Source organism: Grus americana, chromosome 1, assembly GCF_028858705.1.
Source record: "Grus americana isolate bGruAme1 chromosome 1, bGruAme1.mat, whole genome shotgun sequence".
NCBI lineage: Eukaryota > Metazoa > Chordata > Aves > Gruiformes > Gruidae > Grus > Grus americana.
The window spans coordinates 40,045,838-40,065,397 of record NC_072852.1 but is presented as its reverse complement, the minus strand read 5'-3'; the positions used below and the strand labels follow the sequence as shown (position 1 = coordinate 40,065,397).

The window sequence follows — 19,560 nt, the reverse complement described above, 5'->3', positions numbered from 1 at the left end:
TCCTAAATACAGTAATGCCCTCATTTAACCATGACTATGTTGGCTACATTAAAGGGTGGCGTAATTTCCTAGGGAGATAATGCTGTGTCTCACTGAGATTAAGTTTTTACAGCCCCCTGTGATTTTTACCTTGTTGCCAACACCCTACTCTGTCTTGGAGTCAGAGTTCTCTGATTTCATGTGATTATCTTGGGACAGTTTCCAAGTATGTATATGTTGAATAACCACCTGAGTATATTTTCTTCCCTTATTCAAGTGGTGTCTCCAGATCATCTTTCAAGGAGCCTATATACATATTCAAGCCTCACGAATTCAAATGTAAAGCTCACAAGTAAGAGACATACAAATTTAGGTCTTGCAGGAATTTTCTTTTGTGATAGGTGAGAGAAGGTCTTGTCAAGTTAGAAGAGTTAAAATATGGTGGAGTCAGAGTATGGGAGAAAAGCTCTGGGGCTGTCCCCTCCCTCAAATGCCATGCTGGAAGGAACACTCTTCCACAGAAGCCTAATATTATATATCTCTTTTAACCAAGTAGACTTCTGCATTGCATACATCTCTTGTCATATGTGATATGGAAGTTCCTCCCATGAACTAAAAATACTTGAGGAGTCTGAAAGTAGATATCTTACCACCATTTTTAGATGTGTTTGTTTCTGGTACATTGGGATACTACAGATAAAATATAGTAAAATAAAAAAAAAAAAGAGGTACCTTTTAATTTAATGGTAACTTCTTATTTAACAAATACTTTTTACTAAATACAGCGTCTTCTATTTGGAATGTGGGACTTGTTATTTGGGATTGGCTCATATATTTATTTCCTTCAATATCCTTTTTCTGACATTGTCCAGTACAGCAAACTTCAGAAGGCGGCAGATGAAATCCTGCTGCTGGTTATAATGGGAACTGCCATTTTCTTTCTTAGAAAAATTATCCAGAATTTACAAACAGTTGCATTCTAACACTCAGTTATATCCACATCATATTTAAAAAGAAATTTAGATGCTATCCTAATTTTTGTTGCTGGAGGCCAGCTTCGCTTTTTTCTCCAAGTCTTTTCCAATCTTAAAGACAATAAAAGGTGATGAAAAAGTCTTTGTGGTAAATCCCAAGACTAGGATATCCCCAAGGCAATGTGGTTAGTGTAAAACCAAGAAAAGCATTTAATTTGGTAGATATAATCCAGTCCTTTCAGTAAGTGAATACGAGCCTATTAAAAACGCATCTAAAAAAAAAATACTAAGCAGAGATTTTGTTAGATTTGAGCAGCTAAATTCTCTCAGGAGTCTCTCTGCACTCAGCAGGTTTTGTCTCTGGGCCCCAGGTGCTGACACCCTGATCACACCCCAGGGCCACACAGGCGCTGAGGAAGAGCAGTGGTATGAACGGTACATGTCGGCTGTCACACCTTCAATGAAAAACTAAAAATAATTTTTAAAAAAAGAGGTTTTGTTGGGTTTGGGGGGTTTTCTGGTTTCTTTTTAAGAACCCTTTTTGTGAATCAAAACAATCACCTAAAGTCAAAACATGGACTTTTGCGCTGCGGCCCCCCCCCCCCCCTTTTTTTTTCCCGCCAGACACCCCTCACCCCCTCTGGGAAGAAAAATGAGGCAAAACCAGCAGGGACTCGCCAAAACGCGGCCGCGCTGTTTCCTCAGCACACCCCGCAGCAGCAGGGCCAGCCAGCGGGACCGCGACGACACGAAGTTGGCCGTATGCTTGAGCCTTTTCCCTTCTCTCAACCTACCAGGGACATGCGAAGGAGGAGGGTTGGTTTCCCCCCCGAGGGGGTACCCAGGACACCGGGGAGGGCTGCGCTGCCCACCGCCCTGACAGGAGCCGCGTCGCGCACAGGTGAGAGCCGTTGGTGAGGCGGGAAGGAGGGAGGGGAGAAGGGGAGGGCTGTGTGTGCTGTCCCCGCTCCCCCCCTCCTCTGCCCCTTGGGCGGGCCGGGGGGACCTGAGTGGATGAAGCCCGCGTCAGTCAGGGACAGGGCGAGGCCGGCTACGGGGTATGGCGGCCCCCGCCCGGGGTTGGGGCTTCAGTTGTGGAAAAGCAGTGGCAGCATGCGGGCGGCTGCCGGGGTAGGAGCGGTGGTTGCTGGTGGAGGGGGAAGGCACCTGCTCCCTGTGAGGGGAGATGGGCTGAGGCGGGGAGGGCTCCCTCCGCGGGTTTGCCGCTGCCCCGGCTCTGCCGCCGCCGCGGCAAACCCGCCTGTCCCCGCGGCTGTTTGATTCATCTATTTCTTCCTAGGACGTGGTGGGCATCCTCTGCCTGGTTTCTGTGGCGGCCGCGCTGGATTTCAAGTACCACCACACCGAGGAGCTGGAGGCGTACCTGAAATCGGTTCATGCTGCGTACCCCTCCCTCACACACTTGCACAGTATCGGGCGTTCGGTGGAAGGTAAGGGGAGAGGGGACACGCGACGCGGACATGAAGGCTTTCCGTTTTATTTAAACTGGGACACGAGTGGGTAAAGGTGGCTGTGGTGGCGTTTCGTGCGCGCTTGCTGGCGGCGGGGCTGCTCTAATCACAAGTGCCGGGTGCCTCTGCTTAAATCTCTGTGAAGTTTCCTCTTGCTTAAGCGTGAATAACAAACTCTGATGACACGTATGACGCTTCAGCTAGGGTAGAAGTTCTCCCAACGCCTTTTTTTTTTTTTTTTTTTTTTTTTGAGAATTGGAAACCTCCTGCGTGGCAATTTCAGAAAGACGGCTGTCTTTAAAGAGTTTAAAAACGTGCGTTACCCCGTTTGCTAAGTGCCCGTTCTAGGTGGGGCTGTAATAGGAGTGTGTTTTCTGACTTGTGGCTGTGTTAAAAATATCTTCTCTTTTGGCTTTACCTATTATTCCAGTAAATCTGGACTGACTAGAAAAAGAATTTCAAATTCCATACTGATACAAGGTCTTGTGCTTTAAATGAAGAATGGGATTTCAGTCTCAAACCCTGCAGGAAAATATATGGAAATCAGTAATCACCTTTCAGGCCTTATATAGATATTTGAATTTATCTCTCTGGTACTTTCTTATCATAAATTTATAGGGGGGAAAAAAAAGCAACTCTTTCATTTGTTTAAAGAGATTAGAATGTTTAGTGTTTATTAGCATATAAATACTTTACATCTGTCTAGTTTTAAGCAAAAAAAAAAGTAAGTAGATTTCAACTCAGAAAATTAAATCACTTTGATAAGAGGTATAAAACTAGCTAGAGAAGTTCATTCTTTAGAAACATCATCTGTTCCTCTAATCCCATTTCATACCACTGGAAGGAGACAGTTGTAGCATCTATTATCAAATCTATGCTTGTGTTTAAAAAAAAAAAATTGCATCCTTCTGTGTAGATAATTATGAGGAACACTAGTACTTTCTTTTCATACCTCCTTCCTTGTGTTACCATGTATGTCTTCACATTTTTTAAATATACTTGTATTTGTCTAGGACTAATGTAATAGTTGAAAAGAGGGTTCTGTTTCAGTGAGGTATCAAACAGCTGTCATGTTGCTATGGATATGTCATCTTGTCTCTGTGCACATCTGCACTCATTTTTTTTAGAAAGTGTCATTGTGGGAATACTCAAAGTAGACAAGGAATCTTAAAAGTCATTTAAACTCTGTTCTTCTTGGTTTTATCAACGGCAGAATTGTATTGAATTATGTTACTCATACATGCAAGAGAAGGCTAGTCCCTTTAAATGCAGTTCCCTCCAGTACAAACTACCAATTATCCATAGCCTCATTTTTCTACCTTGAGGGGACTTGGCTAACATTTTAATCATAGGACTAAATTCTGACTTTTCTGGCAGGAACCTTGCTGGCTCATCTTTGTGCAGATAGGACAAAACCTTTCATCCAACCCGAGAGATTGAAATTTTGGCTTTTACATATCTAGACATCTGAAAGTTGATTATGTGAAGTGTTTAACTTGTCTGAGTTCCATTAGAGTTTCCATGAAAACTGGAAATATATTATCTCTTGATTGTGATTGAGCAATGCACTGAAACTTCATTCAGATTTTCGTATATTGCTGCCTTTGCCAAACTGTGCGAGAAAAGAAAATTGTGTGGGCTCTCCCTTGTTCTGCCAGCTACACATCATGATTCACAAAAAAGTGATCACTTAGGCTTTCTGCATGTCCTGCGTGCCTGCAGTATTCCTCTGAATGGAATAGGTGGGCAGTGGAAACTTTCTCAGTGCCATGTAAAGCAGAATTGCAGAGAAAAGTGTTCAGTGCTTCTCTATTCTTTTCTTTTTTCTAAATGTTAAGAGATTTCTAGCTCTGTTAAGAAACGTGCCTTTAGAGTCCTCTGAAATATGGTAGGGGGTGATACTGAATTAGGGTCTGACTCTTTTGCTTATACTAAAGGAAAGTTTTGTGACAACAGTGGTTATATACTTTTGGTTAAAATGATGTTTCAATTTTGCTCAACAGGCTAAAGTTCTATTCCTCAGTTAAGCTGACACAAACAAGAATGTGTGTATGCATGTGTGCTTACTTGCATGGGTTTATTAGTGTTGTCCCACGACCAATTAGCTAAACCATGATAGCAAAATATGTTTACTGATGATGAGAAACAGAAATTAAATTAACTATTATAAAACTGAGATCAATGTGATGTAATAAGTTTTCTATTAAGCTGTTGACGTTCCTGATATGGAAATTCTTGATAAGGAATACAAAATCCTATGAATCAAAGTGGTGGTTATAAAGTCACTAGATATAATTTTACTGTTATCATGAATGACTATTGTTCTGATGTTATTCTTTAATCTAATCTAGGTTTTACTCTATTTTTATCTAATAATCTAGTATTATATTCTGCCATCTAGATTTAGATTATGAAGGATATGAAGTAAAGGCTTTGCTTTTGGTTGGCATGTGTAGACCCAGAGCTCTGTGAGAGTATAGAATCCCATCATAGAAACCCAAACATGGAGGGTGATAGTGACCTGTGTATTACCTCTTCAGAAAGTGATTGCACATAGTTCGTTAGCAGAAATATCTAAACACTCTTCATGTAGGAAGCCTTACATGTTCCAAGCAGATCATGAAGTAATTTAGGTCTGGAGGCTACCTCCAGATGTTTGAGCTCCAGATCTCAACAGTTTGAGTTCCTGTTCAAAGCAGGGCTAACTTGAAAGTTAGATCATGATACTCAGGGCCCTCTCCACCCAAGTTTTGGCATATTTGCAAGGGTGGAGATTCCACAGGGTCTCTGGGTACCTGATCCAGTGCTCGACTACCTTTTTGTTGTGGAAATGTGTTTTCTTGTATCCAATTAGAATTTCCCTCACTGTGAGTTGTTAACTGCTCTTTTGCTGTGCACCTCTAAGAAGGGTCTGGGTCTGTCTTCTCCATAATGTCCCATTAGGTAGTAGAAGGTTGTAGCTGTATCATCCTCCAGGCTAAACAAACCGACCTGCCTCACCTTCTCCTCAGATGTCGCCTGATCATCTCAGTGGCCCTCTGCTGGACCTCCTCCAGCGTGATGATGTCTCTTGTACTAGCGAACCCATAGCTGGACATGGCACTCCAAATGTAGCTTTACTAATGTGGAGTGGAGGGAATAACTATTTCCCTCAAGCTGCTGGCTTATGTTGTTGCTAATGCAGCCCAGCATACCGGTTGCCTTTTCTGCTGCAAGAGCACACTACTGACTCAGGTTTATCTTGTCCACCTGGACATTGCTCCCAGACCCTGCAGCCCCTAGGTTGCAGAGCTGCAACCTAGCCAGTCTGCAGCCTGTACAAACATGGGCTCATCTTCTTGGGTTGATAATCCCAATCTAGGGTTCTTCCATTCTAGGTTCACGACTTTGCATTTGCCTTTGTCAAAGTTCATGAGTTTTCTGTTGAGAAATTCCTTCAGCTTGTCAAGGCCCATCTGAATGGTAGCCTTGGCCCTGATGATATCAGCTTCAGTATTGACCCTTGAGGAATGCTGCTAATAATTTGCTGTCACTTGAACCACCAATTGCTCAGTCTAGCTAGCTTCTGACTTTACTGTAGTCTAATTCTCTAATCCATGTGCTCCCAGCTTGTTTACAAAGATACTGTGAGGGTGACAGAGCGCTGGAACAGGCTGCTGAGGGAGGTTGTGGAGTCGCCATCTTTGGAGATATTCAAAAGCCATCTGAACACAGTCCTGGACAACTGGTGGTCCTGCTTTAGCAGGCGGTTGGACCAGGTGACCTCCAGAGGTCCCTTCCAACTGATTCTGTGATTCTGTTGAAAGCCTTGCTAAGATCAAGACTAAGGAGAGTGCTTTCCTCTCTCCCACTAAGCATAAAAGATTTCTCCCACTAAGCATAAAAGATTTCTACGTAAAAGCTAAGCAGTCAAGTATGATTTATCGTGGATGAATTCGAGGCAAGATATACAGTGTGTTTATTTGATGTGTGTAGACTATCACAGCAATGTACACAACAGAACCAGTACCAAGAGCCTCACTGGAAAACAAACTGAAAGATGCCCAATCTGTGTTGTGGTTGTTTACATTGCCATATGGAAGTTCACTGCCCCTCTGTCAGATTCCTGGGAACACCTCTGCTAGATTACTGGGAAGAATGTGTTCTAGACTGGCAATGGCCTGTTCGGTCTCCAGGTCTGTACATTTGGAAGCTATGATATTATGCATCTCATCTGCTCAGCTATTATCCTTAAATGAGGCGAGAAGGGAGCTTAAAAAGATGTAGCCTGTTGGCTGACAGAACTGAGTGTTACCTGTTTGGTCTAATTTAGTAGGTAACCTCAAATACCTCAAGATTTGTAGGTGATTTGTATGTTTGACATGCCTGATATGATCTTATAAGCAGGTAGGCAGACATGTATGATGACCCAGAAAATACCTTGATTCTTTTATATTGTTTCAGATGTGTGGTTGAATAAGCTCATAAAAGATCTCTGACAGGAGCTCTGTTTTCTAATACTTACAATATCCAACCTCAATACAATATGTATCCTCTATAATAATAGAGGAGGCTGCAGAGCTGTGTCAGTCTGGAGAATGGGACCTGGTGTAATCATATTAACCTGTCTAGCCTAATGCTACCCCAGTGAAAAACAGTCCGACTCTTCAGCAAGCAAATCCTACAGTGTGCATTAGCGAAAAGAAAATATTTGATGTATGTGTATGATCTGTGGCTTTTCATTGTTCAAGATACCGTGCTGTTACTTTTATTTGAAAAGAAAATTAGGGTGGTGGGAAGCAGACTTAAGGATTCTAATAGCTAGACCTGGTGACCTTATTAGGAGAACAAAGGCAAGCAACTTTGAAAGAGCTGAGTGGCTTTTGTAGTAGATCCATGCTATTTAAAAACTCTTTTCAGATGCACTCTGGATTCAGATAAAGTGGTAGCATGCCAATTACAGCTTGGTTTATATCTAGCTTTTCTGGAGGCCAGTCTGCATTTTTAGAATTCCAGTCAAATTGGAACAGTTGTAAACATCATCCTTAAGCCAGATCCTGCTCACTGAGCAAAAAGTTGTGTATGGTTAAAGTACCTCTGTCTTTATATAGTGAAGAGCTTTAAAGTTGACTTAATAGATTAACATTGCTCTGGCAGATTCCATCACTGGAGAGACAAAAAGCAAAATAAAACAGACCAGATTTTATTGTGGTTTCATTAGAAATTTTCCAAAATAGCTTCTTGCAAAAGAGCTGTCCTGAAAGCTTTTATAGGTGAGAACTATGTGGTTTAATGATCCTATTCTGCTGCTTACTATCCAATTGGTCTCTCTGTTGCCCTTGAACTGGCACATTCCATCCATTACTCTTAAGCACTTTTTTAACTTTCACTAGTCCACCAAAAAGAAATCTCACTTATTAGCATTCTGCTATCCCTGCTCTATAAACAGAGAGGCTGAAGCATGCAGGGGGTATGTGTGTTTGGTTTGGCTTTTAAAGTTCATGCAGGACTTGCGCATGGCTGTGTGCATAGAGGATACTACATACTACAGGGAAGGTGTACTTGGCAAGGCTCCCAGCAGGCCAGGTTTCTCGATGGCTCAGACAAGGTGCCTGTTGGAGCTCATTATGTCTCTTGCCTGCATGCATGGTTTTCCCTCCTCAAAATCAGAAAGGAATGATGCATGCCCAGGCTTCCATCTGACAAGCAGCTGTGACTTCAGCAAAAGGGCACACTAGGGATTAGGACTCCGGTAGTGCAGTAGGAAGTGTGTGCCTGCCTGGTAATAGGGTTAATAGAGAACCTAGGAAATTAACCTGTCCTTGACATAATTCTGCACAAACATCGGTGGAACACGTGCGCAAGGTATGCCAGGGATCAATTTAAATCTCCTGACTTTTCTGATACAGTGTGATACTTTTAGGCATTTACGAGTGGCTATTAAACAGGGGAGTGCTAACTTTAGGTTCATTGCACTCCAGTGAAAATATTTAATAATAAAAGTCAGGTATTGTACTTGTTTATACGTTGATAGTCTGTGTATGAAGCTGAAAAATGATGTCTACCTGGGGAAAAATAGGAACTTATTTTCAGACATTTCTTATGATACAGCATCGAAGGAGCTCAGGTTACTACCATCAATAGTAAAATGCACTGTAAATTTTATTGAATTTACATTAGAAACACTTATATTCCAGATGTTTTTACTTTGTTTAAAGTACTAGAAAACAAGTTTCACTGCTGGAGAAAATGAAACTGAAATATGTATCCATAAAATGTTTGTACTGTACTGGAATTGTTCTTATCAGGTTAGCTTCAGGGATCCTGGCACTGTACAAAAATAGAATAAGGAGGTTAGTTATAGCCCAGTGTACTCTGAGGTAAGTTTCTCAATGTTACCCATTATTAAATGTTTGTACAAACTAAATGTGACTACCAACATATTTAACAAGAAGGAAGAAGAAAAAAAAGGTGATAAAGACTCTTCTTGTCTTGAAAATAAACACATTGTCTAGAAAATCCACAGGGAATGTGATGTCTTTAAAAAGAATATTGCAATTAATTTTTCGGTGGTTACATGATGTGAGGTATGTTTCTGTAGAAGAGAATTACCTTCTGTTTGTTCCATTTGAATGACTGCTGCAGATGGCTTTCCTCCTCTCTCCAATCCTTGATGAAGTCTCCCTTTCCCTCCTCCTTATCTCTCACCTCACAAATTTCCTTAGTACTGTGAATTACAGGCTCATCATGCAAGCATGGCGTGTGTAGATAATATAAGCATTGAGATTTTCAATGTTCATTTTTAGAAACAAGAATGAATGAGATGTTTCCCACTCTGAGGGCCTCATGTAAAGCACACTAAAGTCACTTGGCTCAAGTCCAGAGTTTCATTTAAAAATGGGCATTCTAAAACTTATCGTGACAGTTAAACTTTTACTCATTTTTGCCTATTTCTCTTCTGAATTTTTTTTCCCCTCTTACGTGCCACTTGCTCTTTTTGGTCTTTTTCTTCATAACCTTCTTTGTTCTGGTCTTTGTCAGTACTTGTGGCATATGAATGTATGTTAACAAGATTCTAGGTAGGTTTATATGTTCATTTTATTATTGAAAGGGTGTTTGGGTTCATGGATGGGCTTGATCTTAAAAGCCTTGTAAACTCTATTTGCAGCATATTATGTGAGTCACTGTGATGGGAAGGGGAAAAAAAAAAAACAGAGGAGGAGGAAGACTGGCTCCTTCAGGGTTTATCTAGTCAGAGCTAAACCATAACTTTAAAAACAAGAAGTATTCGCTTGTATTGTTAAAAATCTGCAGCTTCCAACCGAGCTTTGCTCTAAACCATGTGCATAGATAGAACTCGTGATTACTGCATTAGCTTTAACTTCTAAGTCCATTTGTCCTAACTGAAGCTAAAAAGTCTTTAAATGTTGAAACATAGCTTCATATTTCATGTGACTGCATCCTCTAGCAATTTAGTTACCAGAATTAGTTTAAATGTCAAACTGCTGATAGACATGGTATTCACTACTGTAGTGTGACACAGGTAGCATGTGTGCTATCAGTCTTCTGATAGTCAAGTACAAAGATTTTGTCTAATGGTAACATGACTTAGCCATACGGACAGGAAAGCAATGTTATGTTTATGCAAATAATCTATTAAAAGTACATAGCTTGGTCACTGTCAGATGTTTAAAAGATTGGTAAATTAAGATGTTACTCTTAGATGAAGTCACTGACTGAGCATGTTCCTATTCTCTTGTAGTGACAGTAAAATAATTTGCTTAAATCTTCTCTTCTTTATACTTGGTGCAAATTGGTCAATCATCTTTGTCTTGCCTTCTATGCTATCTCCTACACATAAAAATAATAATGAAAGTGTGTATATGTATTTGTGTGTTTTACATTTTTATGTATGTGCATGCGCACACACAAATGAAACTTAAATACAGTTCTTGCAGAAAATCTTGTGGGAAGGTTTGTTCTGTGAAACATGCCATATCAGAGATTTCTGTCCCAGCATAAAAAAAATAAAAATTTCAAACAACTGTTTGAAGGGAACCTATCCTAGCAACATAGACCAAACACTTCTCATATAAAAACTATTATCTAGTACTGGAATCTTTGTTGTAACTTTGAAATGGAAAGATCTGATCTATTTAGAAATAGTCCACTGTTTCTGTGAGCAGCATTTACTTAAAACCAGCATTGTGAGGAAAAAGTCTCTGCTCTCCCACATCCTCTCTACCCCTTGCTTTGTAGTTGTCTGGTTGCAGCATATATTCGTCAAGCATTTCTTTGGAGCAGTAAAGGTCCTAAGCCTGAAGCCATCCTGTTTTCCCACAGCAAGACTTTGCAACTTTATGATTGTTTAGAAGTAGACAGAATTGACAACTGGATATTAAATGTCCATTGAGTTTATTTAGCCCATGACTTTAGGCTCCATCTATTATGGTGGTCACTCAGGACAGGAGAGTCAGTCTGTTGCGTGGAGTTACTGGGCACCAAAAACAGGTCAGGTCGCTGCTGCACTTGTACTGCTTCCTGTAAGGCTTGTCCTCTATTGGTTCAGGTGGTTCCTACTATAGTAATTGCTATAATATGCAACTCAAATCATGGGTTACAACAATTTAAAAGTATTTCCATTACAGTCTCCACCCCTGGTCCCTTTGGACCAGACCATCAGGTTTAACATTGCAATGAGCTCCTCCCCTTGCCCCTGCTCCAGCTTGGACTTGTCTACAGGCTGCAGTCCCTTAGGGGTGTACCTGCTCCAAGTGGAGCCTTATCTATGAGCCACAGTCTCTCCAGGTCTATACCTGCTGCAGCACAGACTTATCTGCAGCCACAGTTGCTTTGAGGTGTACCTTCTCCAGTGTGGACTTGTCCTTGGGCCACAATCCCTTCAGAGCTATACCTGCTGCGGCAGATGTAACCATGTCCACAGACCCTTTCTGATGTACCTGCTGTGGTGTGGACTTACTCATGGCCATAGGTGCTTCGGGGTGTCCTGCTCCCACATGGACTCATCCACAGGTCACAGTCCCTTCGACTTGAGTTCATGCTGGAGTCCCAGTCTGTCCAGTAGAGCAGCGATGCCCTGGCCATCTGCCAGCCTAGGTGCATCACCGTTGCTGTTATCAAAATGTTCCCAGGCACAGGAAGGTAAAATAATAAGCAGTACAGTGAGCAGTGAAAGCAAGAAGCAGCCAGTAACGAGCACTAGACTCTACTATACAGTATGTCATGGCAAGCACAGGAACCTGCCAATTAATAGCTAAACAGCAATAACAGCTATGAATTCAATCTAGCACATTCCAATCAAATCCGTTGAATACCTTGAACCCTTTGAGCCCCATGTTGGGTGCCAAAAAGGACTGTTGTGGTTTAATCCTAGCTCGTAACTAAGCACTACATAGCCACTCTCTCACTCCTCCCCTCAAGCGGATGTGGAGGAGAATAGAAAAAAAACCTGTGGGCTGAGATAAAGACAGTTTAATAGGGTAACAAAGGTAGGTAATTATTTTTTATATATATAAAAACCCCCAAGTAATGCACAAATGCAATTGCTCATGCCCATGGAGGGGAAAAACCCCAATGCCCAGTCTGTTTCCGAACAGTGATCCTGACTCCCAGTTTGCTTCCCCAGTTATATGTGGAGCATGATGTTCTATGCTGGGGAATATCCCTCTGGCCAGTCTGGGTCAGCTGTCCTGGCTGTGCTCTCCCAGCTTCTTGTGCACCTGGCAGGGCACAGTGAGAAGCTGAAAAGTCCTTGAAAGCTGTGTAAGCACTGCTCAGCAGTAACAAAAATGTGTCTATGTTATCAACACTGTTTTCAGCACAAGTCCGAAACATAGCCCCATACTAACTACTGTGAAGAAAATTAACTCTACCCCAGCCAAAACCAGCACAATATCATAATTCATACCAGAGAAATTAGCAATGCTGGAGAGCTTGTGTAGCATAGAATCAGCAATTGCAGCTGGTGGATGCAGTTTGATTCTTGTCTATTGCCATGTCTTTTAGCTGGTTGAAAAAGTAAATATGTAGAAGATGTTTTTGAAAAAAAAAATCAACAAAAAAAACCTCACACAAAAACTCAGAGCTTGAGACACTAAGAATGGTGCACAATGGACAGAAATTCCTGGGGGTTTTTTTCCCCTCGTTTCATGTAGGATTCTGCTTTTTAGAGCATAGTACATAAATTTTTAGCCATGTAAATAAGAGGTGTGATCTTGAAATGTGGCTTATGATTCTTTATATAGCTCATAACTATACTGACAATTTAATTTGTGGTCTGCTGATTGCAAGGGGCAAATTAAATCTGTACTCTCACTTCAAGTTACTTTTTATATGTAACTCAGTGTTGATTAACACTAGTCCTAAATAAATATTCACTTCCTCAGTCTGCTGTTTTTCAAATACTGTAGAGTAGCACAGGAAGAGAAAGATATTCTCCAATAAAGAAAAAAAGAGAAAACATAAGCATTAATAAAGAGATGGCCTTTAATTAAGGGTCTTCTACCACTAGATTAGGTCTAGCACTAGATTAGCCTGTTACAGCCTATATTTGCTGGTCTTTGGGTCATGCTACAGGGCCTGTATTTCCCTAGGAATGGGGAAAATTGGGTGAATAATGTTAATGATCAGTGATGCAGGCTGAGTTGCCCTTTCAACACAATGTTGTTAATTTTTAAACAAATTCTAGTCATAGACTTACTTAAAAAGAATAAAACTGTTATCCTATGCCTGTGTTTTACCCAAATGGTCAATCTGTCTGTATCTTCCTCTTACTTGAGGAGAGCACAGTAACACATCCCTCCTACCCCACTTCAGGGGATGGGGCTTTTCAGTAGAAAAGTGTTTCTAATAGCTTTTTATTCAGTTCTCACAAAAGAAGTGCATCTTGCATCCCTTCTGGATGGCCTTTCTGCATGGGACCTCTGGCTGTAGATTCTTGGAGCTACCAATTTTGCTGATTCTCAGGGCTGCCTAATTAAAGCTTTACTGTATGTAGCTATGGTATGGCATGTTGTGTTCAGCTAGTTCAGTAAGTACAGAGAGACCTACTCATAATACATTAATTAGTTGATAGGCAAGATGTGACTTCTTACCCTGAAGTATTTTTTCCTTAGGCAATTGTTCTATGCATGATTTTGCATAGAAGAGAGATCTAGGTTATTTTTTTAAGGCTGTTTTGTTGGGGTTTTTTTGGTTTGGGTTTTCCTTTTTTTTTTTTTTTTTTTTTGAATGAAAGATGGATGTGCACATAGTTGCTAGTTCTGCTTTCTGAACTTTTTATGAATTAGGTAGCTACTGGAGATGGAAGCAAATAATGCATAGGGCCGGCTGTAGCTCTCTTCCCCTCCCAGCTGGGAGACTACCCTCCCTGCAAACTGCTCCACTTCCGGCACAGTAACTCTTACAATCTATGCAGTGGTTCAGATGTGAGGAAGTGGTTAGAAGATGCTTCTAAGCAGATGATTCTGCAGCTTGATGTCTAGGGCTTACTTGTTATGGGAAAGGTCAGTTCATGGCAGTTGGAGTTATTTAAATGACCATGGCTGCTGTGTAGTATGCGGAGCTCACAGTGGATTTAGGATAGTTGAGTTACGTTTCCTGTTTGTTCCTAGCTAATGTGTTCTACATCCATGGGTCTTGCAGTTACCTGGGGCGTTTAAGCAGAGCTTGAGCAGATCTGCAGAAGTAACCTTTATCTTCAAGCTACAATAAAAGTAAACTGTGCTCTCAATAAGAAATACAGTCCTACTATGGTAGTTCAAAAGTCCAGTCTGGCCCAGTATTCTTTTTTGCAATAATAACTAGAGAAAAATCTAGGAATAGGGTAGGTACAGAATGATACTTCCCCAGTATGAACTTCTAGCAATGTGCAACTTGGCTGTGTCTGACAAAGCGTATTTTTAAATTGTGGTGGACCTGAAGCAGGTTAAAAGCTTACTTTGATACACAATTGCATTAGGCTGATCTCAAAATTCAAGAGGAAGCACAGGCCACCAGGACATGTTTCATGAAGAGACAAAGGACTGAGTTACTCTGTAGGTAGTAACACTGCCTGAATTTTAGTTCCTTGTAGCATTTGTTGCCTTTCCTAAAAAGTTTCCTTTCTTAAAAGGCAGTCACTAATATTTCTAAGGAATCAGCTTGTTACCTGTTTTGAGAGAGAAACTGGAAGCAGCTGGTCAAACTAATGTAGCTTATTAATTAAACCAGAAACAGATGATGATAAGGATTGAATTCTTTTACAAAAGTTAATTGATCTTGCAATTTTTTCCCCTCCAGCCAGTTTAAAAATAAATTAAAAAATAAGCTGCTCACTGTCTGACTTAGTAGAACTCTGCTTGCCAGTGTTGAGATATGTATTGTTTGGAGCTTCCCATTCTTGGAGCAAACATAATGTCTGGGATCTGCCAAGGACGTTTACAGGATATGCATAGCAAGTCTCATGATGAGGCACTTAAGGAACTCAAATCCTCAAAGTGCACCAGTATCTTCTCCGCCATATAGCAGCAACAACCTGTAGTCTCCTAGTTTTCTACTCCCTCTTTTGCCTTCAAGTGGCAGGAATAGTTTTGGCCTCCACTGCCTCTGGTGGTAAAAGGGTAGGCCAAATAAAACTGTTGAATCTGGATAAGTTGCACTTAAAAACAAACCATCCCCTTCCTTTTGCCTGACTTGTGTTATAAGCAATTACTCTGCTCATGATGATCTAATGGTACTACTGTGAATGAGTGATATTTCTTTCTTTTATGTATACAATAGCTTTTCTGAAAACTACTAGATGCATACCAGTTTCATACCTTTCTCAGAAAATAAAGCACAGATTATTTTAGAACTAGCTTTAAAAACCCTGTGGTATACTGAAAGCAAGCTTGGTGAAAAAGCAGAAGTTGGTGAAAAGGAAAAATAGCCTGTTTGGTTTCTGGGAGTGAGTATGAAACCAGTTGGTGTAAATAGCGGGGAAAGCCTGTTCAGGCTAATTGTATGTGTCTGTGGTGTTCTGTTCCTCTCAGTGACCAATATTGAATAAGGTTAGTGTACATTAATTTAAAAATGTTATTTCCTTCTGTGTTGTTTTTGTTCGGATTTTTTAAGTTTATCTTTATTTCTTGATTTATGTTCAAATAAACTATAAGGTGCTGTTGTAGAAACTGTGCTCTGGATTGACAGTTTTTCATGTTTTGTGTATAAAAACTGGATTATGAGAACTGGAAATAGTACTGTGTGATGAGTCACATATACATAGGAAAGAAAGGGTTGTTCTCATAAGCTACAAGTCCTGTGAAAGTGACTAAAGCAGCTATGGATGTCCCAGCCAACCAAAGATTTGTAAACCTTTAGGAAGATAAGCAAGCATGTGAACCATAAATTGTTTTGACTCCCTTCCCAAATACTTTGGTTAACAAAACTAGATACTATGGATGGGGGTGTTTGGTTTGTGTTTTGTTTTCTTTTCAAGAGTCATTGGTCATTCCTGCAGTTCTGCTTATCAGGTACTGACACTAAATTGGATTGAACTACAGAATGTTTCCAAGGATGGGGCATCTACAAGGGATTGGCTGGTATAGTCTCTGGAAGTAGATAGGTGCTTATTAAATAGTGGAAAATTGTTACTTTTATTTATTTTTTGCCTTTAGAGAGAGAAAGAGATGGCCTTATGCCTGTAAGAAGGGATACACGGGAAGAGACCAGAAATATTAAGTTAAGCAGTGGCCCCAGCATAGTAACTGTGTCAGTGGTAGCGCATCTTGCTGAAACGTTCTGGTCCTTTGTATCTCAAGAAATACCACAACTGACTGAGGGGGCACTGTCTTGTATTGCCACTCAGAAAGCTGACAAGTGGAAATACAGAGCACAGGTTAGTTCTAGCACTTTAAAATGAAATAAAAAAAAAAAAAAGCCGCACAGGTACTTTAGCAATTGATCTCTCTTGCTGTTATCCTCAAACAAGCATTTGCTTCCTTATCAATGATTTTTACTCCTTCCAATAGCTTATTAAGAATAGTGTGGTTAGAGTAGTTCTTGCTAAGTATGATCTCTTTTACAGTCTCTCTGTTAAGCAGGATACTTGAGAAAACAAAACAAGTAGTAAAACCTTTGCCCCCCCTCCCCAAATAAGAAGTGCTATCAATTTGGGGCCGGGGAGGAGAGGGGTGGCCATGGTAGGCCCGCAGTCTAATGCTACCTTGGGCTCTTTTGGGTTTGTTCTGCTTACCTATGCACCATGCTGAGTATTGACAGATATGCCTGATTAACATATGTGATTGATCTGTATCTTTTTAATCCTTCAAAATACCTTGAAGACCTTCTTATATTTAAAACGTCCTAGCTCTTCTTGGGATACCAACTTTGTTCATTAGGAATGTTAATCCAGGTCTGTAGATAATCCTTTCTGTCTGGTGAACCATGAGTACATGAAAGTGCGGATAAATTCTCACAAAAGAATCTGAAGTACTACAGTTGTTCGTACAGATGTCTGTCTTATCCCAGCTTCAGGTACATAGGTAATTCTGAGTATAAATTAACCATCTAGAGTGTCTGATTTCTGAATAAAGATAGCTGCCTTTTTTGGCTGATAACTTACAAAATTTATATGCCCAAAGGATAGTTTTATACTACTTACCATAACCTGGAGGGTGCTTTACTCAACAGTCTGGCTAGATTAAACTTGCATTTGTTCATGTTTGTAAAACTACTTCTGCAATGCTACTACATCAGTCATTCTGATTAACCATTTCTGGTTATATAAATAATGTGTTGGCAACTCAAATTCTGTTAGAATCTGAATCAAGCCGTGTGTGCTGTTGGGCAGTCTCCTTGCGGAAGACAAGTTCTAAAATAGTTTTAGATTTTCCAGCTTGAATTGGTGATGGCAAATGAGAGCACCACAGGGCAAGGAAGCTGCTGGTGCTTGCTTAGCAAAAGGGAATTGCTCCTGAAGTCCTTCATTAGCTGTGGTAGTATTTTGCTGGAAGACAGTGTTGCCCTACCGTTATCGTGGAGAAACTAACCCTTTGTCTTTGTATTGAAGCTTGGAAGTATAATACTAAGTTACATAAGTATTTAATGGCTTTGTATTTCCATCTTCTTGCCTATATGGGTGCACATGGGTGGCAATTGTACTACTGTGTTACACACTGACAGTACTGAGCTTTGCAGGGAATACAAGTACAGATCAGAAAAATTAAAAGCCAAAGCATGATTTGTGTTAGCCTGGAAACAAATTTACCATGAATGTGATTTAAAAGTTAGAAGCGATAAAACCAGGATTGATTTCTTGATCTCTCTCTTCCTGCAAGATAAGGAAGTTTGTGTAGTATTAAGCACAGTTTGATTTAGTCTCAGGTGTCAGATGCAGCTGGGAAGATACTCTGACATAGTTCTGCAATAAAAAAAAAAAAAAACAAACCTGTAAAGATGCCATAGTATCTTTCATGGTAACAATAAACCTAGATTTACACTAGTATTACAGGTAGACATTAAGGATGGAGTATCCAGAGACACAGCAGAAGATGTTGCCAAATGCAGTTAGGGAAATGTTTCCAATATTAGTATGCTAAAGTGGATTAAAGAGCATATGAGAAATTATGTGGGAATTGTGGTATAGCTACAGAAGAATTTATCGAGGAGTGACTCTCATGCCATCCCGTCTCTCCACAATATTTTGTATAAGTAATGCAGATGCTAGTTATTTGCATCGTTTCTCTTCCTTCTGTCAAACTATAATTATGTAGTGGTTGCTCTTGCAGTGGAAGCTGTTATAAAAATCAGCTGGTATGTTTATTTCACTACTGTTACTTGGGGTTCTCATCACAGAATCTAGGCTTAAGCTCTTCTGTTTATACTGGAATTGAGCAGGATTGATACAAGCTATGCCTAAGGCATAGCCACCGCCCTCTTATGTTCTCATTGAACAAAACCTTGTCTGTCTGGTCCCCCTTCTTATTTTGCACTGCTTTGATTGTATGCTTTTGGGGGTCAGAAACATATATTTTAAAAGTTTGTGTGGAACACAATAGAATGAAGCTCTGATAGGGCGAGTTCTCAAGACTGCTGAATATCAGTAGTCAATAACAATCTGAAGAATAATGATAAAACTTTTAAGTTGTTTGAACTTTCTATTTAACTTCTCTGTCTTCTTTTCTTACTACTAAGGTGGCCTTCCCTACAGCTTAGGGCCACATCTTTCTGGGTAATATGCAAACCACCCTGATAATATGCTACTTGGCCTGTAGAGTTTGTTGCCAAACATGGGATAAGTAAGAGTAAAAATTACTAAGTTTTAAGGAAGAGGATATGAAATACAAGGAGAAGTAAATTGTTGTGGCTCGTATCAAATCTCAAAACTATATTTTTTGAGGTAATTACTTTGATTTGGTATAATGTTATGTTGTCTTTTTTCATAATCTAGCTTTATGTGTTTTATAGGCAACGTAGATGGATCCAGGTAGATTCGTATCTGAAAGATGTATTTAGACATCTAAAAACTCAATTTTCCAGCCTGTGTCAGAGCAAGTTTTGTATGAGCTATGTTCAGAGCTGTACTATTCAAATAGGTATTCAGATCTGGAGCCAGAATAACTGTTTTCGCCACTGTTTTCCATGGCCTTCTCCTGGACAGACTGGCAAGATACAGATTCGATAGGTGGCCTGCAAGATAAGTAGGAAACTGGCTAACAGGCCACAATCAGAGGGTGGTGATTGTTGTCTTTTACTCAGGCTGGCAGCCTCAGGCTGAGTGGGATCCCCCAGGGATCAATAATGGACCCTACACAGTTCAACATCTTCATAAATGTTCTAGACGATGGGATTAAAAGCACCGTCACCACGTTTGCTGATGACACCAAACTGGGTGGTGAGGTGGACAAGTCAGAAGGGTGAGCCATCTTAGATATGGACAGGCTGGAAGAGTGGGCTAGCAAGAACAGTATGAAGTTTAACAAAGACAACTGTAAAGTCCTGCACTTGGGACAGAATAATCAAACAGCCCAGAACAGGCTAGGATCTGTGTGGCTGGGGAGCAGCCTTGCGGAAAGGGACCTGGTGGTAATACAAACCTGAACATAAGTCAGCACTGTGATGCTGCAGCAATGAAGGCAAACTGGATCCTGGGCTGCATCCACAGAGGCATTACTAGC

At 40.5% G+C, this 19,560-nt stretch overlaps 1 protein-coding gene across 2 annotated transcripts in view; it reads left to right on the top strand.

The window, feature by feature from the left end:
* Window positions 1–2,000: 2,000 nt before the first annotated feature.
* CPM (carboxypeptidase M) overlaps window positions 2,001–19,560 on the top strand; it is a 36,434-nt gene continuing 18,874 nt past the window's right edge. Inside the window, exons 1-2 of one of the 2 annotated variants that reach the window (XM_054846826.1) lie at window positions 2,001–2,084; window positions 2,254–2,404. In XM_054846826.1, coding sequence (XP_054702801.1) covers window positions 2,067–2,084; window positions 2,254–2,404 — 169 coding nt within the window. In that variant the 5' untranslated portion in view covers window positions 2,001–2,066. Of the gene's footprint in view, window positions 2,085–2,253; window positions 2,405–19,560 lie in introns of those variants that run through there. The other variant, XM_054846834.1, reaches the window with a different exon arrangement.